This window comes from Pteronotus mesoamericanus, unplaced genomic scaffold (genome assembly GCF_021234165.1).
Source record: "Pteronotus mesoamericanus isolate MK-2021 breed Mesoamerican mustached bat unplaced genomic scaffold, CSHL_Meso_final contig_58, whole genome shotgun sequence".
Taxonomy (NCBI): domain Eukaryota; kingdom Metazoa; phylum Chordata; class Mammalia; order Chiroptera; family Mormoopidae; genus Pteronotus; species Pteronotus mesoamericanus.
In genome coordinates, this window is record NW_026555205.1 from 7,409,365 (window position 1) to 7,427,173 (window position 17,809).

Here is a 17,809-nt window from a genome sequence, read left to right on the forward strand (position 1 = left end):
TATGTCTTCTAGGAGTTTTATTGTTTAAGGTCTTTGTCCACTTTTTGATAGAGTTATTTTGTTGTTGTTGTTGTTGTTGTTGTTATTGAGTTACAGGCATTTTTATATATTCTAGATATTAACCCCTTATCAGATACGTGATTCACAAATATTTTCTTCAATGCCATAGATTGACTTTTCACTCTCTGTTGACTGTATTATTTGACACACAAAATTTTTTTTAAAAGTTGTTTTCTCATTTATCTTTTTTTTTGGTTGTTATTGCATATGATTTGGTGTCATAGCCAAGAAAGCACTGTCAAATCCAATGTCACAAATCTATTCCCCTTTGTTTTCTTCTAGGTGTTTTAAAATTTTAGTTCTTACATGTTTAGGTCTCTGATTGATTTTTGTATGTGGTATAAGGTAAAGGTCCAACTTTATTCCTTTTCTTGTGGAAATCTAGTTCTCTCAACACCATTCGTTGAAGAGACTGTCCTTTTCCCATTGAGTGGTTGTGGCACCCTTGCTGAAGATCATTTGACAGTATATACAAGGGATTATCTGTGGACTCTCTATTCGGTTTCACTGGTCTATTTGATTTGTCTTTATGTCAGTACTATGGTTGTTTTTACTTAATGAAACTGTAACAAAATATTTATTTGAAATTATTTTATAATGTGCTATTTCATTGGAAACTTTATGAATACTTGTTCTCAGTGTTTTAATTTCTGTTTTGTTTTATTTTCTAATTTTTTAGTGACCAGTCCTATGTGATTAGTTTCGTGGTCCCTAATCAGAAAAGGTTGACACTTTTGGCACAACAGAAAGGTGTGGAAGGAACTTGGGTTGACATTTGCAATAACCCTGCCATGGAAGCTGAAATACTGAAAGAAATTAGAGAAGCTGCTAATGCCAGTAAGTAAGAAATTGCTTGACTTTTAGTTCCTTGCAGTCATTTAATGGTGTCTTGTGAACTAGGTTCTTCAAGATGTCTACTTATTTGTTTTGTTTTAATAATAAAATACATGATTGGAAAACCTGTTTCTTAAATATATATAATGAATTTCCATATTGGAGGGATTCTTACATGTTATATAGTAGAATAACCTATCTAGTTATTTATTGCATGTAACAACATCCATGCTAAGTGGTCATCTAGCCTGTGTTTGGAATGGTCCATCTTTGTTCTGATAGTTCATAATGATGTGTCCTTGTGTGGATCATTTATTGTTTATGTTTATCGTCGTGTATACTTACTTGATGTGGACCCTTTCAATCTAGAGGTCTCTGCCCTTCCATTCTGGGAAATATCTGTATATCTGCTTTTGTTTGTTTGCTCTTCATTCAGTTTTGCTCTCCAAATTCTGTGTTTGTGATTTTTTTAAAATAATTTTATAGATTTTATTTACTTATTTTTAGAGACAGGGGAAGGAAGGTAGAGAGGGAGAGAAACATCAATGTGTGGTTGCCTCTCACGTGCCCCAACTGGGGACCTGGCCTGAAGCCCAGGCATGTGCCCTGACTGGGAATTGAACCACAGACCCTTTAGCTTAAAGGCCAGGACTCAATCCACTGTGCGACACCAGCCAGGGCCTGTGTTTGTGTTTTTATGTGGGGCTATTTTTATCTGGATGTAGGACTTCTAGCTTTAAGCCTCTAATTTTATTCTTTTCTCTTTCGTTTTCCGTATCATTCTTTTTGTTTGTATTCTGGCAGTGTCCTCAACTTTATCATCTTCTGTTCTTCGAATTTCTGATATCATAATTTTATTTTCCAGAGCTTTCTTCTGTTTTCTCAGTGTTCTTTCAGTAGCATCCTGTCATTCTTTCATGGATGCAGTCAATGTCATCTCTTACTCATCTGAGGATTTTAAAGGGATTCCTTCTGTGATGTTTTCTTTTGTTATTGACTGTTTCCTCCAAGTTCCACTGTCTGCTTGCTTTGGTCATGGCCTCTCATATATATTCTGATCTTTGTCCATTCATATTTGAGAATGAAGGATTAAAAACTTGTTTGTAAATTTTACTGGGATTCACTGAAAAGTTACTCAAATGTTAGTGTCTTGGGTCATTCCATTTCTCCAAAAATGACTTCTCCAGCTTGTTGCCTGGGTTATTAGCCTGACTGCCAGTATTCTGATAGCCAAATAGATGAAATTGCAAAGGGCTGGTGGTGCAGTAAATGGGTCTTTACCTCACTGAATCCTTCTGTTTCCAGCTTTAGTACCTCCCTCTACTGTATCTATGTCCTTGAGTCCAGAGTCTCTAGTTCAGTTTTTCCAAAAAGTAAATGTGTCTCCAGCTTGGTTGGGGAAGAGCAGGGTGAAGGGCAACTGTCCTCTGAACAGTGTGCTGCTCATCCCTGTCTGTCTTTAGACATACAGTCTCAGGAGGTAGGTTTGCTTCTTGTTGGCAGTTAGCTATTAGCTCTCTTGGCTCCCAATCAGTGACTGCAAGTCTGTTTGCTTTTGGTCTTCTAAAATTTTGTTGAATGAGAGTGTCCTCTTTCTTTTGTTTCAGTTTATTTTTCCTGTGGTTAGTGCTTTTCTAATTTTTAAAATTATTTTAAACAGCTTTAAGTTATTTTCAGGGGAGCAGAGATGAATTGTGTTACCTTCATGTCTAATTGGAGTCTGTTGACCTAGCTTTAATCTGTTGTTTTCCCTCCTAAAAAATAGAAGTATCTTCTGGCCAAGATGGAGGTATAGGTAAACATGGCTCACCTACTTGCACAACCACATAAAAATTACAACTAAACTACAGAACAACTATCAGAACTGTCAGAAATTGAGTTGAATGGAAGTCCAACAACTACAGAATTTAAGAAACAACATCCATCCAGACTTGTAGGAAGGGCAGAGATGCAGAATGGGCTGGTCCCACATCCACATGTGGTGGATAAAAATTTGGAAGGGATATTGCAGAGGTGGGGAGTCCCAGCCCCACACAAGGACCCCGATCCCAGGGATCCATTGTTGGGAAGATAAACCCCCATAACTTCTGGCATTAAATCCAGTGGGGTTTGAGTTGGTGAAAAGAACTACTGGATTCCCAAGAAGTGCCTCTTACAGGGCCCGCATGCTAACTTACTCAAACTCATTCCCTTTGAGCTCTAGCATGGGGGTAGCAGCGTGAAAGTCACCAGCAGCATGCAGGGAGGAACTGAAGTGTCTCGCATTGGGTGAGAGCTGGAGGACAGCTTTCTTCCAGACAGAAGTGTTGACAGAGGCCATTGTTCCTTTTCTGAGCCCTCACCCCACAGAGCCACAGAGCAGTGGGTACCATATCTGAGACTCCATCAACGTGGCTCACAGAGTTTGTTCTGCCCTAGGGAATTCCTTAAGCTCTGAACCACCCAATTAATGGCCACCTAAGCTGTTAACAGTGGCTTTTCTGTATGAATTGCTGGTCTCTGCTTAGGCTTCACATCCTCCTAAATCTTTTCAAACAAGCAACAACCAGCCTCAGTGAGCCCCTAGGCCCCATACAATTGGCTAAGCAGCCCCAGGCCCAGCACTAGCAGCAGCCAGCTTTGGCTCACAGTTTGGCTCTAGCACAATAACAGCTATCTGCAGATTGCTTTGTAGCTCATGCTGGGTGGCCCCAGGCCGAACACAGGTTGGCGCTGACCTTGGCCTGAACCTCCCTGGAAAGCGCAGAGCCTGCACACCTAGTGGACAACTACAGACCATGTCAGAGCACCACCACTCCGCTCCTGAGTAGATGATCATGGATGGTGGAGGTGGGTGATCAGTGGTCACAACTAGTCCCTGCAGCTGACTGGCCTGGATAAATCCTCCCCGTTGGCCTGCCAACAGCAATCAAGTCTCAACTACAAGAGGAGGGTGCACTCAGCCCACACAGAGAGTGCACCTTGAGTACTGGGTGATAGGGGAAGCTGTGCTGCTGGACCCCAGAAGACACCTACTATATTAGTCCGTGCTACCAAGCCTGGGAGTCATAGCAGCTCTACCTAATACACAGAAACAAACAGGGAGGCTGCTTGTTTTCTTCAAAAGAGGGAGACAAAGAGCATGACCCAAATGAAAGGACAAATCCAAACTTCAGAAAAAGAACTAAATAAAATGGAGATGAGCAATTTATCGGGTGCACAATTCAAAACACTGGTTATAAGGATGCTCAAGGAATTTAGTGAGGGCCTCAACAGCATAAAAAAAGACCCAGTCAGAAATGAAGAATATGCTAACAGAAATAAAGAACAATTTACAGGGAATCAGCAGTAGAATGGATGAAACTGAGAATCAAATCAATGATATGGAACATAATGAAACAAAAAACAACCAATCAGAATAACAAGAAAGAAAAAGAATCTGATAAAAGGGGCACAGTGTAAAGAGCCTCTCAGACAACTTCAAGTGTACCAACATTCACATCATAGTGGTGCCAGAAGGAGAAGAGAAAGAGCAAGAATTTGGAAATCTATTTGAAAAAATAATGAAAGAAAACTTCCCTAATTTGGTGAAGGAAATGACATGCAAGTCCAGGAAGCACAGAGGGTCCCAAACAAGAGCAATGGCAAGAGGCCCACCCCAAGGCATATTATTAAAATACCAAAGGTTAAAGATAAAGAGGGAATATTAAAAGCAGCGAGAGAAAGGCAATTAGTTACCTTCAGGGGAGTTCCCATAAGACTCTCAGCTGATGTCTCAATAGAAACTTCTCAGGCTAGAAGGGATTGACAAGAAATATTCAAAGTGAGGAAAAACATGGACCCACAGCCAAGATTGCTGTACCCTGCAAAGCTATGATGTAGAATCAAAGGGCAGATAAAGTGCTTCCCAGACAAGGTAAAGCTAAAGGAGTTCAACATCACCAAGCCATAATTACATGAAATTTTGAAGGGACTTATTTAAGAAAAAGATCAAAAATATGAATAATAAAATGGCAATAAACACCTATCAACAATTGAATCTAAAAATAAACTAAGCAAACAAGAACAGAGACAGAATCATGGATACACAGAGCATTTTGATGGCTGCCAGATGGGAAGGGGGTGTGGGGGAATGGGTGAAGAGGTGAGGGGATTAAGAAGTACAAATAAGTAGTCACAGAATAGCCAGGGGAATATAAAGTACAGTACAGGAAATGACGTAGCCAAAGAACTTATACACATGACCCATGGACATAAACAGTGGTGTGGGGATGGCCTGAGGGAGTGGGATATGCTGGGTGGGGTGGAACAAAGGGGAAATATGGGACAACTGTAACAGCATAATCAAGAAAATATAATTTAAAACATCAATGTGTGGTTGCCTCTCGCTTGCCCCCAAGGCAGGGACCTTGCCCACAACCCTGGCATGTGCCCCAACCGGGAATTGAAATCGTGACCTTTTGCTTCTCAGTTCGGTGCTCACCCCATTGAGCCACACCAACCAGGGCTAGAGTAGATTTGACTTGAATAATTTGGCATTGCATATGTAACTGAAAAGCAATAATGTGGAAAGTCAGGCTGTATCACAATCAGGTAGAAAATGGAATCAAGTTCTAGGATCCACTAGGCCCTCATAACTTTGCTGAAATAAGGAATGAAATTTAACAACTCGTGACTTAGGTAATGAACTAAATAATAATCAAGCTTTTCTGTTACAAAGATTTCTATTGCCAGCCTTTTGCTTGAAACTATAATTTCAGGACTTATGCCAAAAAGTATAAAATAGTCTTGGTTGTATTCAGCTATGTCTGAAATTACACATATTTCATAGTAGTCTTTTTCATGTTTTAGATATAAGTGTGAGGTATCTGTAGTATCATAAGAATGCAAAGTATGGCATTGTTTTGGGGATGATTTGACAACTACCAAGCGCTAGAAAAATTGTCCTTTGCTGCCACCTGCTGGTCACATTTCATAGTGTTCTAGGTAATTCAGCTAGAAGTGCCGCAGGTAAGATCATTTTTGTTTTTGCTTCCCACTAATCTTTGCTACTTGTTGACAGTTCATTCTGTTTATAGGAACTGTGTGATTGCTCTTTGCTCTCTATAGGTTGTGTTGCTAGATAATATTTAGGTGTTCCAAAAATGAAACCTAATGCAGCGCCCCCCCTCTCTTTTTTTGGCTTGAACAGAAATTTAGTTAATAAAGATTAAATATAGAAACTTTTATAAATGTGCTGAATTTGCTTGTGTGCAAATGAAGTAATTTGCCTGCCTTGTCCAAAATTTGTCAGTGTTTTTTTGAATAGAACCTGTGTAAGTAGGGACAGTAATATGAAATAAAAGGTTTTGGAGCCAAATCTATTGTTGAGAATTTAACTCTTTCCTTGAGATTCATAAGTGACCCTGGGAGCACATGGGCTTATTTCAGGCACCCCCGCATAACTGAGCTGTAATATATCAACAAAGTAGACATGGTTAATTTGAGCAAGTTTTTGTTCCTTTACTACCTGTTCAGGCATTACTTTTAGGAAGTCAGTTCTAAGTAATTTGAAAGATTATTTTTCACACACAGTTTTATATTTTTCTCTCATTTCAATGAGAAACTCACTAAGTCAACCAAGCTTTCATAAAACTCAGGCTAGTATTAGAACAAAAACTCCCATGAATTTGAGTTCTTTTCTATTTGTCACTGAAACGAAGTTGTTTCTAAAGTCACCTAGACTGTTAGCAGTAGTTTTAAAACATTCAGATGCTTGCTTCTTAAAAATTGCTGTTTTACATAATTGCATATAAAATAAAGCTCACGTGTAGATTCTCATTACTGTTAATAGGACTTCAGAATTTTAAAGGTGAGCTTGTATTAATAACAAGTAACTTAATGAAATGTCACGCATTGAATTTAAAATTATTGAATACTGCCCTGGCTTGTGTGGCTCAGTGTATTGAGCGCTGGCCTGTGAACCAAAGGGTTGCCAGTTCAATTCCCAGTGTAGGGCACATGCGTGGGTTGCAGGCCAGGTCCCCAGGAGGAGATGTGTGAAATGCAACCACACATTCATGTTTCTCTCCCTGCCTTTCCCTCTCTAAAAAAATAAATAAATAAATAACTTTTTAAAAAGGTTTAAAAAATTATTGAATACTATATCAATTGCTTCTCTATCCTTATTTTCTTCTATTTCAACACGTTGAGTTGTCTATCTCATAATATGTGCTACATCTTAATACCATTTAAAAATATGAAATTCACAATCCCCTTTTTGTTTCTGATTTGGGCATATAATAAAGCTTATTGAAAACAGTTGTCTAGAGGCTTAATTTTTCTGTAGAATGGATTAATAAGTATGTATATATTTACTGAGGGCTCTCAGTGTAGCCCAATGGATGGAAGTGAACAAAACAAAAACCCTGCTTTCATGGAGCTTACATTCTAACAGGTAAGACAAATATATACTACATTGGGTGGTAAGGTTTTGTTTTGTTTGTTTGTTTGTTTGTTTGTTTGAAGAAAACATAGTGTTAGAGGATATAGAGAGACCACGGGACTTCTATTTTGTTATGGGAGGTCAGGGAAGTCCTCTCTAAGGAGGCAGCTTTTGAGCAGACTGGATGAAGTAAGGAAGCAAGCCATGCATCAACGACGGAGAAGATCATTCCAGGCAGAGGGAATGGCAAGTAGAAAGACTCTAAAGAGAGGGTGTCTACATATATATTAGAATAAAAGCTGCATAGACCAAAACAATACAACCGAAGCAATTTACATATGCCTTTGAGAAATATAAAATGAAATTGTAAGTTAATGGTATCGTTAATTAACTAACATACAATTAAATAAGTTTGCCTCATCACCTGCACCATCTAGTTAAATCCTGCAGAATTAATGTTTTATTGTTTTTCTCCCACTCTCTCCACTCCTCCCCCACCTTCTTACTTCTCATTTCAGTGAAGCTGGAGCATTTTGAAATTCCAATCAAGGTTCGATTAAGCCCAGAGCCATGGACCCCTGAAACTGGTTTGGTGACTGATGCTTTCAAACTGAAAAGGAAGGAACTGAAGAACCATTACCTCAAAGACATTGAACGAATGTATGGGGGCAAATAAAATGCTGCTTGCTCACTTTACAGTTGTTCAGGAGGGGGCCTTGCGGTTTTTCAGTTCTGGAGTTTAAAGCCTTGTTGAACTATCTGTGAGAATGTAAAGTATAGCATTCTAAAGACATGGTTATAAAAAACCAAAAGTGATTAAAATAATTGTTGAGTCAAATTTAACTTAGTTTTGCATAGTTCTAGTGAAGCTGAAATTGAAAAGTTATTTCCCTTTAGCTGTGTTGTTCTTAATTTTAGAGTAAAAATTCTGTTTTTAAAAATTAGCCTAAGATACTTGTTTTTATGAGAAAAATATTTAATGTGGAACAAAATAAATTGGAGTTGAAATAGAATGTAGTTTGAGGAAATTTGCAGCTTCCAATGTCTATTGTCTTCCTAGTTCAGAAGAAGTTTAAAAATAATAAGCATGAAGAAAAATCTGTATTTACACTACTCAATGCAGAAGTGCTACAGGCCTTTAAAATTCTCCTCCAACCATCTATCCTGAAGGGAAAAGTCAATCATATTATAACATAGAGAATCAAATAATGCCTTGGAGACCGTTTTAGGATTCATAATTGTTGCATAGGTTAGACATAGAATTATTATTTATTGTGAATAATTACAGTGCCTGAAGTAAGAATAAAGTAATGCAAACACACCAATAATATCGAATAATATATTTACAGAGAAATTGAACTGCTTTTTTTGAAACTGGGAGGTCTAAAATCAGTAACTAATTATTTGAATGACTTAAGAGTACTTAAGTACATTTGAAAAAATGTTGAAAATTGTCTTTCTCTGTTCAAAATGTAAGACTGAGACCAAGAGTAAAATGACAGGAAGTTAATAAAATTTTAACAGGAAGCATTTTCTCTGTTAGAAAAGGTGAGGAAATCGTGTTTAGAGTTATGACCCTTACACAGAGCTGAACCTGGGAAAGGATTTAGATTCTGAATTTATCATTGATAACAGAGATTGATTTTTAAATTAGACTTGTAATTTAAGGTCTGTTTGCAGTTGTTGATTGGATTCTTGAGCAATAGTTGTATTTCAGAAAAACTTTCATTTTGCTTTAATTTTAGCAAAGCGGGTTATGATGAACGACTTCCCCAATATCTTGTTTGAACCTATGAATGATTAAATAACTTGGATGAGTTTTGGGAAGTTAAAAGGAAGAACACACTTTTACACTTTTTTCCTGTTTGTGAAAAGACTTTAGAAACTGGACAATGAGAAGGGAAGTTACTCAATAAGGGACTGATACTTGTGCAGTAACTTGGCATATAGGCTTCTTTTTGAATCTTTCATTAAAATCAGGGATTACATATCCCTGATAGATATTCACACTTGAACCATAGTTACTGTAAACAGCAAACATTCTTAATACTGTTACTCTTTGCACTTTTTTCTTAATCATCTTATATATATATATATATACATACATACAGGGGTGTGTGTGTGTGTATGTTACTTATATTGCTTTGTACAGAGGTGGGCCACCACTGCAACAAAATACATTCTTTTTGCTCTAAGATATTTATAAGGAAAATATTTAAATGTTATGTATATGGCGGTAAAAAAGGAAAAATTCATCTGGTCTTAATATAAGCAAGAATGAAGGTTTTTTGTAAAGATTTCTGTTCAGTGTTATGCATTGTAAAATTCGATGCAAGTTCTCCATGCAGTTATGTACATGTGAGTATTCTCATTCTTCCCAGCTTGCCTTTGAAGAGTGACAAACTGTTATTATCAAGTAGACTACTATTCAGCTTCTACTGTTCTTGGCCCACTGTTGATGCTTTAAGGATGATTTCTTTAGACTTTTTCAATATGTGACATTTTCCCGCATTCGGAATGGTGATTTTAAATGTGCAAGTGCATGCATATTCAGATATTTGCACCCCACCCATTTCTATCTCCCAAAAGCTAGAACACTGCCAACTAATCTGTTGTATAGGTCCTTTAGAAACACGTTATTAACACTTAAGTTTGGGTGCTGCTAATTCTTTGCGAAACTCCAAATATTGTCAAGGGACCAGGGAGATGCCACTACCCCCTAATTTTTCATTAGGAAATACACATGTTTATGTAGACAGATCTTTCCATATTCATAGTGACTTTTCAAGTAATTGAGCCTAAGATTTTGACCCTGCATTTTTATACCTGTTTAAATCGTTCACTGTTGTTACTACATACCAGCCATTCAAATAAAGTGTGCTTTAAAAATTTACTACAGTTAGGTACATTTCTAAGTCAAACATTTGTGACCTTTGCTTAAATTACATGAAAGTATCTTGCCTCCTTGATTTTTTTTTTTCAAAATGGAGGTATAATTGTATGGCTTTTCAGAACTGAGATACAGGTGAATGATTGAAGAAGTCAGAAGTTAAGGGAAGTCATGTTTCTTTGGTCACAAAGACTGATTAATAATCCTCGCCTATATTGATAGTGTAGGACAAATGTTTCTGAGGTAAAATGAAAACAGGTTAAAGACTGTGGTATTTGGGATTTAGAAAGAAAGATTTTAATTTTCAAATATAGTTACAAATTAGAATGTATTCATATTTGTACTTTCTGTTTAAATGCATGATTGCAGTATTGTTACTTAGATTTCTGTGTTTATTCTTGATGAAAAGCTCTGCTCTTGTTTTTAAGTTTGTACTTGTATCTTAAGAAATAAATTCACCATGTTATCAAGCTAATTTGTGCTTAATTATGCATTGAGATAAAATCTATAAGTTTGAAGAATATTAGCCAAACTTTTAAATACATATGTTTAAAGTACTCATATTTAAGTTTACAGAATTGCATTAAGCAGTTAACCTGGATTTTATAAACAAGATCCATCCACATTCCACTTGGTAGTATTTGAACCCAAAGCTGTTACTTTGATGCAGTTAATAGGGTAGAACCCCTTTAACACTGATAATATGGGAGAAAACATAGTCATGTGTGGATTATTATTAGCTGCTAATAAATGATAACTTTATTTTGTCTAATTAAAATCTTTTAGATTTTATTTATTTATTTTTAGAGCGAGGGGAACGGAGTGACAAAGAGAGGGAGAGAAACATCGATCAGTACCTTGACCAGGAATTGAACCACCTGCGACCTTTTGCTTTATAGGATGGCACCTGACCAACTGAGCTACACCAGTCAGGGCTTGTCTAATTAAAATTTATGGCGAAATTAATTTATCTGAGTTATATGAGGGTATATATAAAATAGTGTTAGTGCTCTGGAACTGAACTTCCTCGATCTATTTCCTGGCTTTGCTGTTTAGTAGCTTTGTGAGTTTGGGTAAGTGTCTTAACATCCCTCAGCTGCATGTCTCCATCTGAAAAAGTGGGGGTGACTGATAATAGGATCTAGCTTATAGGATGGTTATGAGGTAACATGAGTCAATACACAGAAAGTGTTTAAAACATAGCAAGGTTATGTTAGCTATCATCATCATCATCATCATTATTATATCCAGACAGCATTCATCAGTCAGGTTGTATAATGTATTGGCTAGCACACTCCAATACATTGATTGATTGCCTTAAAGGATTGATTGCCTGTCCCTGAAGACTGTAGAAAGAGTTCTGGTTTTAGAGGTGAACAAACCTGGGCTCATTCTACCACTAGTTTTGTAACCATGGACATATCTCATAACATCCTCTCACCCTCTTAACTTTAGTTTCTTCTCTTTTATTAAAAAAAGACTGGACTTCAAAAAAGGTGTCCTTTGCAAAAAGGGGAAGATGACTGGCAGAAGACATAAGGTCCATCACCACTAGCTTTCATACTGTAATTTTGCTGTCCTGAGGTGTTTTTGTTTTAAATGATGTTCTACGTCCCAAGTTTTCTGAGGAGGGAGTTGTTTCTGTATTCATCATGCATGAAGCAGTTTTTCTGCTTCAATCTTCTGCTGGGGTGAGAAGTGTGTGGTATGGATGAGAAGTGGTTGATGCATCTGTGTGTGTTAAACACCTGCCTCAGTCTTTGCCCTGCTATAACTCAATACCGTAGACAGTGTGGCTTAAACATTTATTTTTCACAGTCCTGGAGACAGTAGTCTGAAATCAAGGTGCCAATATTGTCAGGTTCTTGGTGAGAGCACCCTTCCTGATTTACAGACAGCCAATCTCTTGCTGTATTTCACATGGCAGAGGACAGAGAAAGCAAAGTCTTGCGTCTCTTATAAGGGCACTTAATCCCCATCATGAGGGCTCCACCATCATGACCTAATTACCTTGCAAAGGCCCCATATTCCTAATCATATTGGGGATTAAAACTTCAACATATGAATTTCAAGGAGATACAAACAGTCCATAAGGAAAGCTTTCAGACAACCCTTCCTTTGGCTTTAGCCCCTTTGCCTCCGCCTGTAGAAGTACGTGGACCTACCACTCCCAGAGACTTTAGACATTGTATACAATATAAATAAGTTGGTTCTGTGTACATGAGCCTTCTGGTTTCCTGAAATAATTACTGTTTTCTATTTCCTCATGTCCTTGTGGGATTACTCCTTTAAAAATTTATTTACTATAGTTTTCGTGAATTTTCTGTTTGAACTCCTTTTTGCTTTACCTAGAAATCACTCCAAGGTTTCTTTATTAAATATGATGAGGTCTAAAAGGTTAATAAAGATGTGCTTAGCTACTCACCAAAATAGTTAAAAAAAATGCCAACACTAAGTGATAGTGAGAACATGGAATAAAGCATGTCAACTCTCATGCATTGCTGGAGGGAGTGGAAATTGGCACAACCGTTTTTGGAAAGCTGTTCCACTGTTCAGAAAGCTAAATATACATTTAACCAGGGACCTAGCCATCCCCACCCCAGGTATATACCCAGAATAAATGAGTACAGTAAGTTCTCAATGTTGATAGGTTCTGCAACTTTAAGTGAAATGATGTACAATAAAATAAATTTTACTGTAGGTTAATTGATATAAACAAGAGTTAAGTTCCTATGGCATCTCATCAATATTATAGTGAAACATTGAATGAAACAATGCTATCTAAGAACCTTCTGTATTTCTGTCCACATACAAGAATGATTATAGCAGCACTACACATGATGACCCCAAATTGAAAACAAAATGACCATCATCAGGAAAATGGATGAAGTGTTATATCCATGCAAAGAAATACAACCTAGCATAAAAAATTAACTATAGCTACATGCAAGAATATGGACAAATCTCACAGATAATTGTGTCATACAAAAGCTAGTCACAAAGAATACATTTTGTTTCCATTTATATGAAGTTCAAGAACAGGCAAAACATCTGCAGTGATAGAGTACAGAAGAGTTCTCTGAAGAGGATGGTGGTATTGCATGGAAAGGGTCATGTGGGAACCTTCTGGCTTGCTGGAAATGTCCTATATCTTGTTCATAGGAGCATCCTGGGTAGGGTCAGATATGTCTGGCCTGGGCCAGTAAGATTGGCAGTATATAGGAGAAACTGAAAGATGGTGTATTTGAGTGTGTTGGAGAAGAAGAGTGGACCAATTAGGTTCATCATATTCTGTCCAGCATATGTTAAGCTCCAAACTAATGAGTCTTTGGAACATATGTATTTAAATAAGAGCAGGAGAGCCCAAGAGACTCATCTGATGAGCATCTTTGTGGGCCTGACTGGGTGGAAGCAGATAGATGTAGGCAGCTATGAAATAAGAGACCCAGGCAACTTGGGTGAACTAAAAGTACCTGAATGTATATCAGTATATTTCAATATTTGCACCCACTTGTGGTTTCATTTGGGCTTAATTTTTGAGACATGATACCTTGATGTACCTATAAGTTCACCTCTCCCTCCCCACTATTACCACCCTAAATCAGACTCCCTCGCCCCTTTTCACCAAGAACTATACAAACCCCCTAACTAGATTCTTGGCAAGTCTTCTTTCCATCCCTGCCAGTGTATTCCAACTTATACCTAAATCTGCCAAACTTACCTTCCTAAAATACCACCTTGTTGATGCTATTTGTATTGTAATCAAAATGTCAGCTTGGTATTCGTGTTCCTGAATCAAATTTCTCTGTTTACCTAACCTCATCTCTCCAGCAGGAGCCTTCCATTCTATTTCACTTCTGTATTCTCCAATATTCCGCTCATCCTCCCAAGTAGTTCTTCACCCTGGCTGCACTTAGGAATCATGTGGGAAGGTTAACGTCAACAACAAAAAACAACAAATAAAAAACAGTGCCCATGCCTCATTCTCTCACTGGCCAACACTGGCTTTCCCGCTAAAACTGTAAATTCCTTTATTAGCACTTCTCTCTAGGGTTAAACCACAAAACCACAGAAGAGGGGACAGCCTTGGCAGGTTACCAAGGAAGGAGGCTCCTAGTTAACTGTTGGCTCCCTTAAACTACTGTTTGCATGGGATCAATTTTTCTTTCTCTTTGGCCGATTAGCTAATTCCTTCAACATTTGAAAACCTGAGAGATTCTGAAAGAATGAGTATAAATCCAGGACACTTCTTGGAAGACCCTCCTAAGTGTATCAAGAATCAGGAATGGGCCCTAGTAGTGGGACTACTTGGAAGTGCTAAACATCATCTTAACCTAATTTGTATTTTTGCCTTGAGGTTGTCAGCAATCAAACCATGGAAAAGGAAAAATAGGATGTATTGATCCTCTCATGTGTCTCTCCAGAGTGACTTTTTCAGCAGAAATCTGAAAATGATTCTTTTGAAGTTACATATTTATTCTTGTGCCCAGCTCTTTGCTAACCTATAAGTTATAAGAAGCTCAGAATCAGATATACATACATACATACATACATACAAACACACATGTTACAAACATGTCCACATGTATTGTCTTCTTTATGACCATCAGCTATACCTTGGCTGTATCTTAAACGTTCCTTAGAATAGGGCCCCCCAAGGCCCAAATTCACTTTGGGATGTGAATAGCACACATTCACACGGGAAAGCAGTAACGTGGCTCCCAAAGAGTAGGTGAAGGACAGGGCCAGGGAGGGAACTCAGGAAGCCTTCCTGCACAGAGTGACTGAAGTGTGAACTATCTGAGGGAGCAGTGCAGAGAAATGAGTTAAAATCTGCCAGGTATAATACCCAGACTTCCTCAAAGTCACATCATTTAATCCAAATATGCACTTAATTAGCCATCAGGATTCATGATGGTGAGAGAATTGACCTATCTAAGTGAGTTTAAGTGAAAGAAAGGAAACGGAGTCTTCTGTTCCATTTCAGCAGGAGTCCGTTTTTTCTGCAAGAGGCCCCTTGGACTCTGTTTGCTTGTGAATTTTTCCCTTTTGCTTATGATATAAACAATAGCTCTCTCAACCCCACTCCCTGGAGTTGTGGGATATCTTGGTGGGCCTTTGTTTTTGCTCCAAGAAGAAAAACTCCAACCTGGCCTGGAGCTGTGGGGATTCGGTATCCCTTCTCCAGAAGGAAGGCAGTATGACTTTCATTCTCTTGCATTGTGGGGTTTACTCTTTTTAAAGTTATTGAAGACGGGTTGGGCACTGGACTTTTCTTCGCTAGTAAAGCCATTTCTGTTTTAAGGCCCCTTTAAGTTCCAATATGGTTTCTTTTGTCTTACAACATGGTAATAAGTATTTCTAAACCTTTTCTTGATTAGTATTGCTAAGTGCTATATGGGAGAAAAAATAGGTCAGCACACAATATAGTAAGTTCTCACTTAATGCCATTGATCTGCAACTTTAAGTGGAAGGACAGGTAAAGAAACCAATTTTATCATAGGCCAATTGATATAAATGAGTTCAGTTCCCATGGCATCTTATCAATGTTATAATAAAAAGACACTGAATGAAATAATATTGAACCAAATGACATTATTCAAGTACCTGCTATATCAAACTATGAGGGTGAATTAGAAGCTAAACTGTGAGCTGAAAACTCTTAAGTATGTAAGAATTTGGCAAACACAGAGACCCTTTTAGACTTCAGTTGTCTTGGAAGGCTTCCTTGTAGCCACTAGTCTGAATCTAATGCTGAAGATTCAAGAGGGACACTTACCAACTTCTAGCTAATAACAGAGTGTGTACACATCTGCAGCAGTATTCCTCCTGTGCCCCTCAGCCTACAAGGACAAAGTAGGGTGCGAGCAACAGCGATATCATGGGTCATAGCTTGAGATTCTAGAGCCACGATCCGCAGAGATTGCAGGTGTACCTGAGATGCTGATGCCTATTGCCCTTGGGATGGCCAGAGCCCCCTAACAGGTTGCTTCCTTATTTATTTATTCCAGGGGGTCATATATGTTATCCATGTGTGTTATATGGTGGAAACTCTTGGAAAGGACTAATCTAGATATATCTCTCTTCTTGAAAACCATTGGTAACACATGGTCACAATCCTTTGTTTTCATGTCTGTGTTCCCAAACAGACTGTTAGCCCTCTGAAAATAGAGAGATTGTGTCTTTACTTTTCACTGTTAAATCTCCAGTGCTTGCCGCTCTTCCTGACACGGAGTGTGTTTGCGGAAGATACTTTATGCAACTCACAACCTTAGTGAGATATCACCCCACATGTGTACAATGGCTATTACCAAAAAGACAAGAAATAAATGTTGAAGAAGATGTGGAGAAAAGGGAACTTTTGTGCACTTTTGGTAGGAATGTAAATTAGTACAACCACAATGAAAAACAGTACAGAGGTGCCTCAAAAAATTAAAAATAGAACTACAATAAAACAATATGACCCAGTAAATTCCACTTCTGAATATTCACCTAAAAAAGTGAAAACATTAATTTAAAAAGATGTAGGTACCTCCATGATCATTGCAGCATTATTTACAATACCCAAGATACACACAAACACACAGAGTGGAATACTATTCAACCATAAAAGGGAAGTCTTCCCATTTGCAGCAACATGAGTGAACCTTAAAGGCATTATGCTAAGTTAAATGTCATACACAGAAAGATAAATGCCATATGATCACACTTCTATGTGTAATCTAAAAAGAAAAGCTCATAGATACAGAGAGCAGATTGGTTGCAGTGATGGTGGGCAGCAAAATGAGTGAAGGAGGTCAAAATGTACAACCTGCCAGTTATAAAATACGGAAGTCCTTGGGATGTAATGTACAGCATAGTGACTATAGTTAATAATACTGTGTTGCATATTTGGAAGTTGCTAAGAGAATAGACTTTAAAAGTTCTCATCACAAGAAAAAAAAGTTTGTAACTATGTATGATGACAGATGTTACCTAGAATTATGATGGTGATCATTTCACAATATATACAAATATCAACTCATAATGTTGTATACCTGAAGCTAATATGTCAATTACACAGCAAATTTTTTAAAAATTTTATTTATTTATTTATTTTTATGGAGAGGGGAAGGGAAGGAGAAAGAGAGGGAGAGAAATATCAATATGAGTGCCTCTCACACAACCCTTACTGGAGACCCAGCCTGCAACCCAGGCATGTGCTCTGACTGGGAATCAAACCGGTGACCTTTTGGTTCACAGTTTGGTACTCAGTCCACTGAGCCACACCAGCCAGGCCTCAAATTTTTAATAAAATGAAATATTTCATGAATAGGTGAATGAAATAAACAAGAAAGTCTGAAAGTTGAAGCATGAGTAAAATTTGGGTAACATGGAAGGGTTAAAGGTTTTTAGGGAAGAATAGTATGAACACAGTCAGATATGGTGATGGTGTGTGCCAGGCACAATTTGGGGAGCAGCTACGATACCCAGAGCCTTTCATTTTTAAATAATTTTTTTATTTTTTAATTACAGTTGGCACACAATGTTATATTAGTTTCAGGTGCACACCTAGGTGATTAGACATTATATAACTTTCTAAGAGATTATCTGAATAAATCTCATACCTATCTGACATGACA

The 17,809-nt window shown here is 37.7% G+C and overlaps 1 protein-coding gene across 3 annotated transcripts in view; it reads left to right on the top strand.

The window, feature by feature from the left end:
- ACSL4 (acyl-CoA synthetase long chain family member 4) overlaps nucleotides 1-10,615 on the top strand; it is a 96,236-nt gene extending 85,621 nt beyond the window's left edge. For all 3 annotated transcript variants that reach the window (XM_054580369.1, XM_054580370.1, XM_054580371.1), the window contains exons 15-16: nucleotides 740-897; nucleotides 7,816-10,615. In XM_054580369.1, coding sequence (XP_054436344.1) covers nucleotides 740-897; nucleotides 7,816-7,973 — 316 coding nt within the window. In that variant the 3' untranslated portion in view covers nucleotides 7,974-10,615. The remainder of the gene's footprint in view (nucleotides 1-739; nucleotides 898-7,815) is intronic.
- Nucleotides 10,616-17,809: the final 7,194 nt, after the last annotated feature.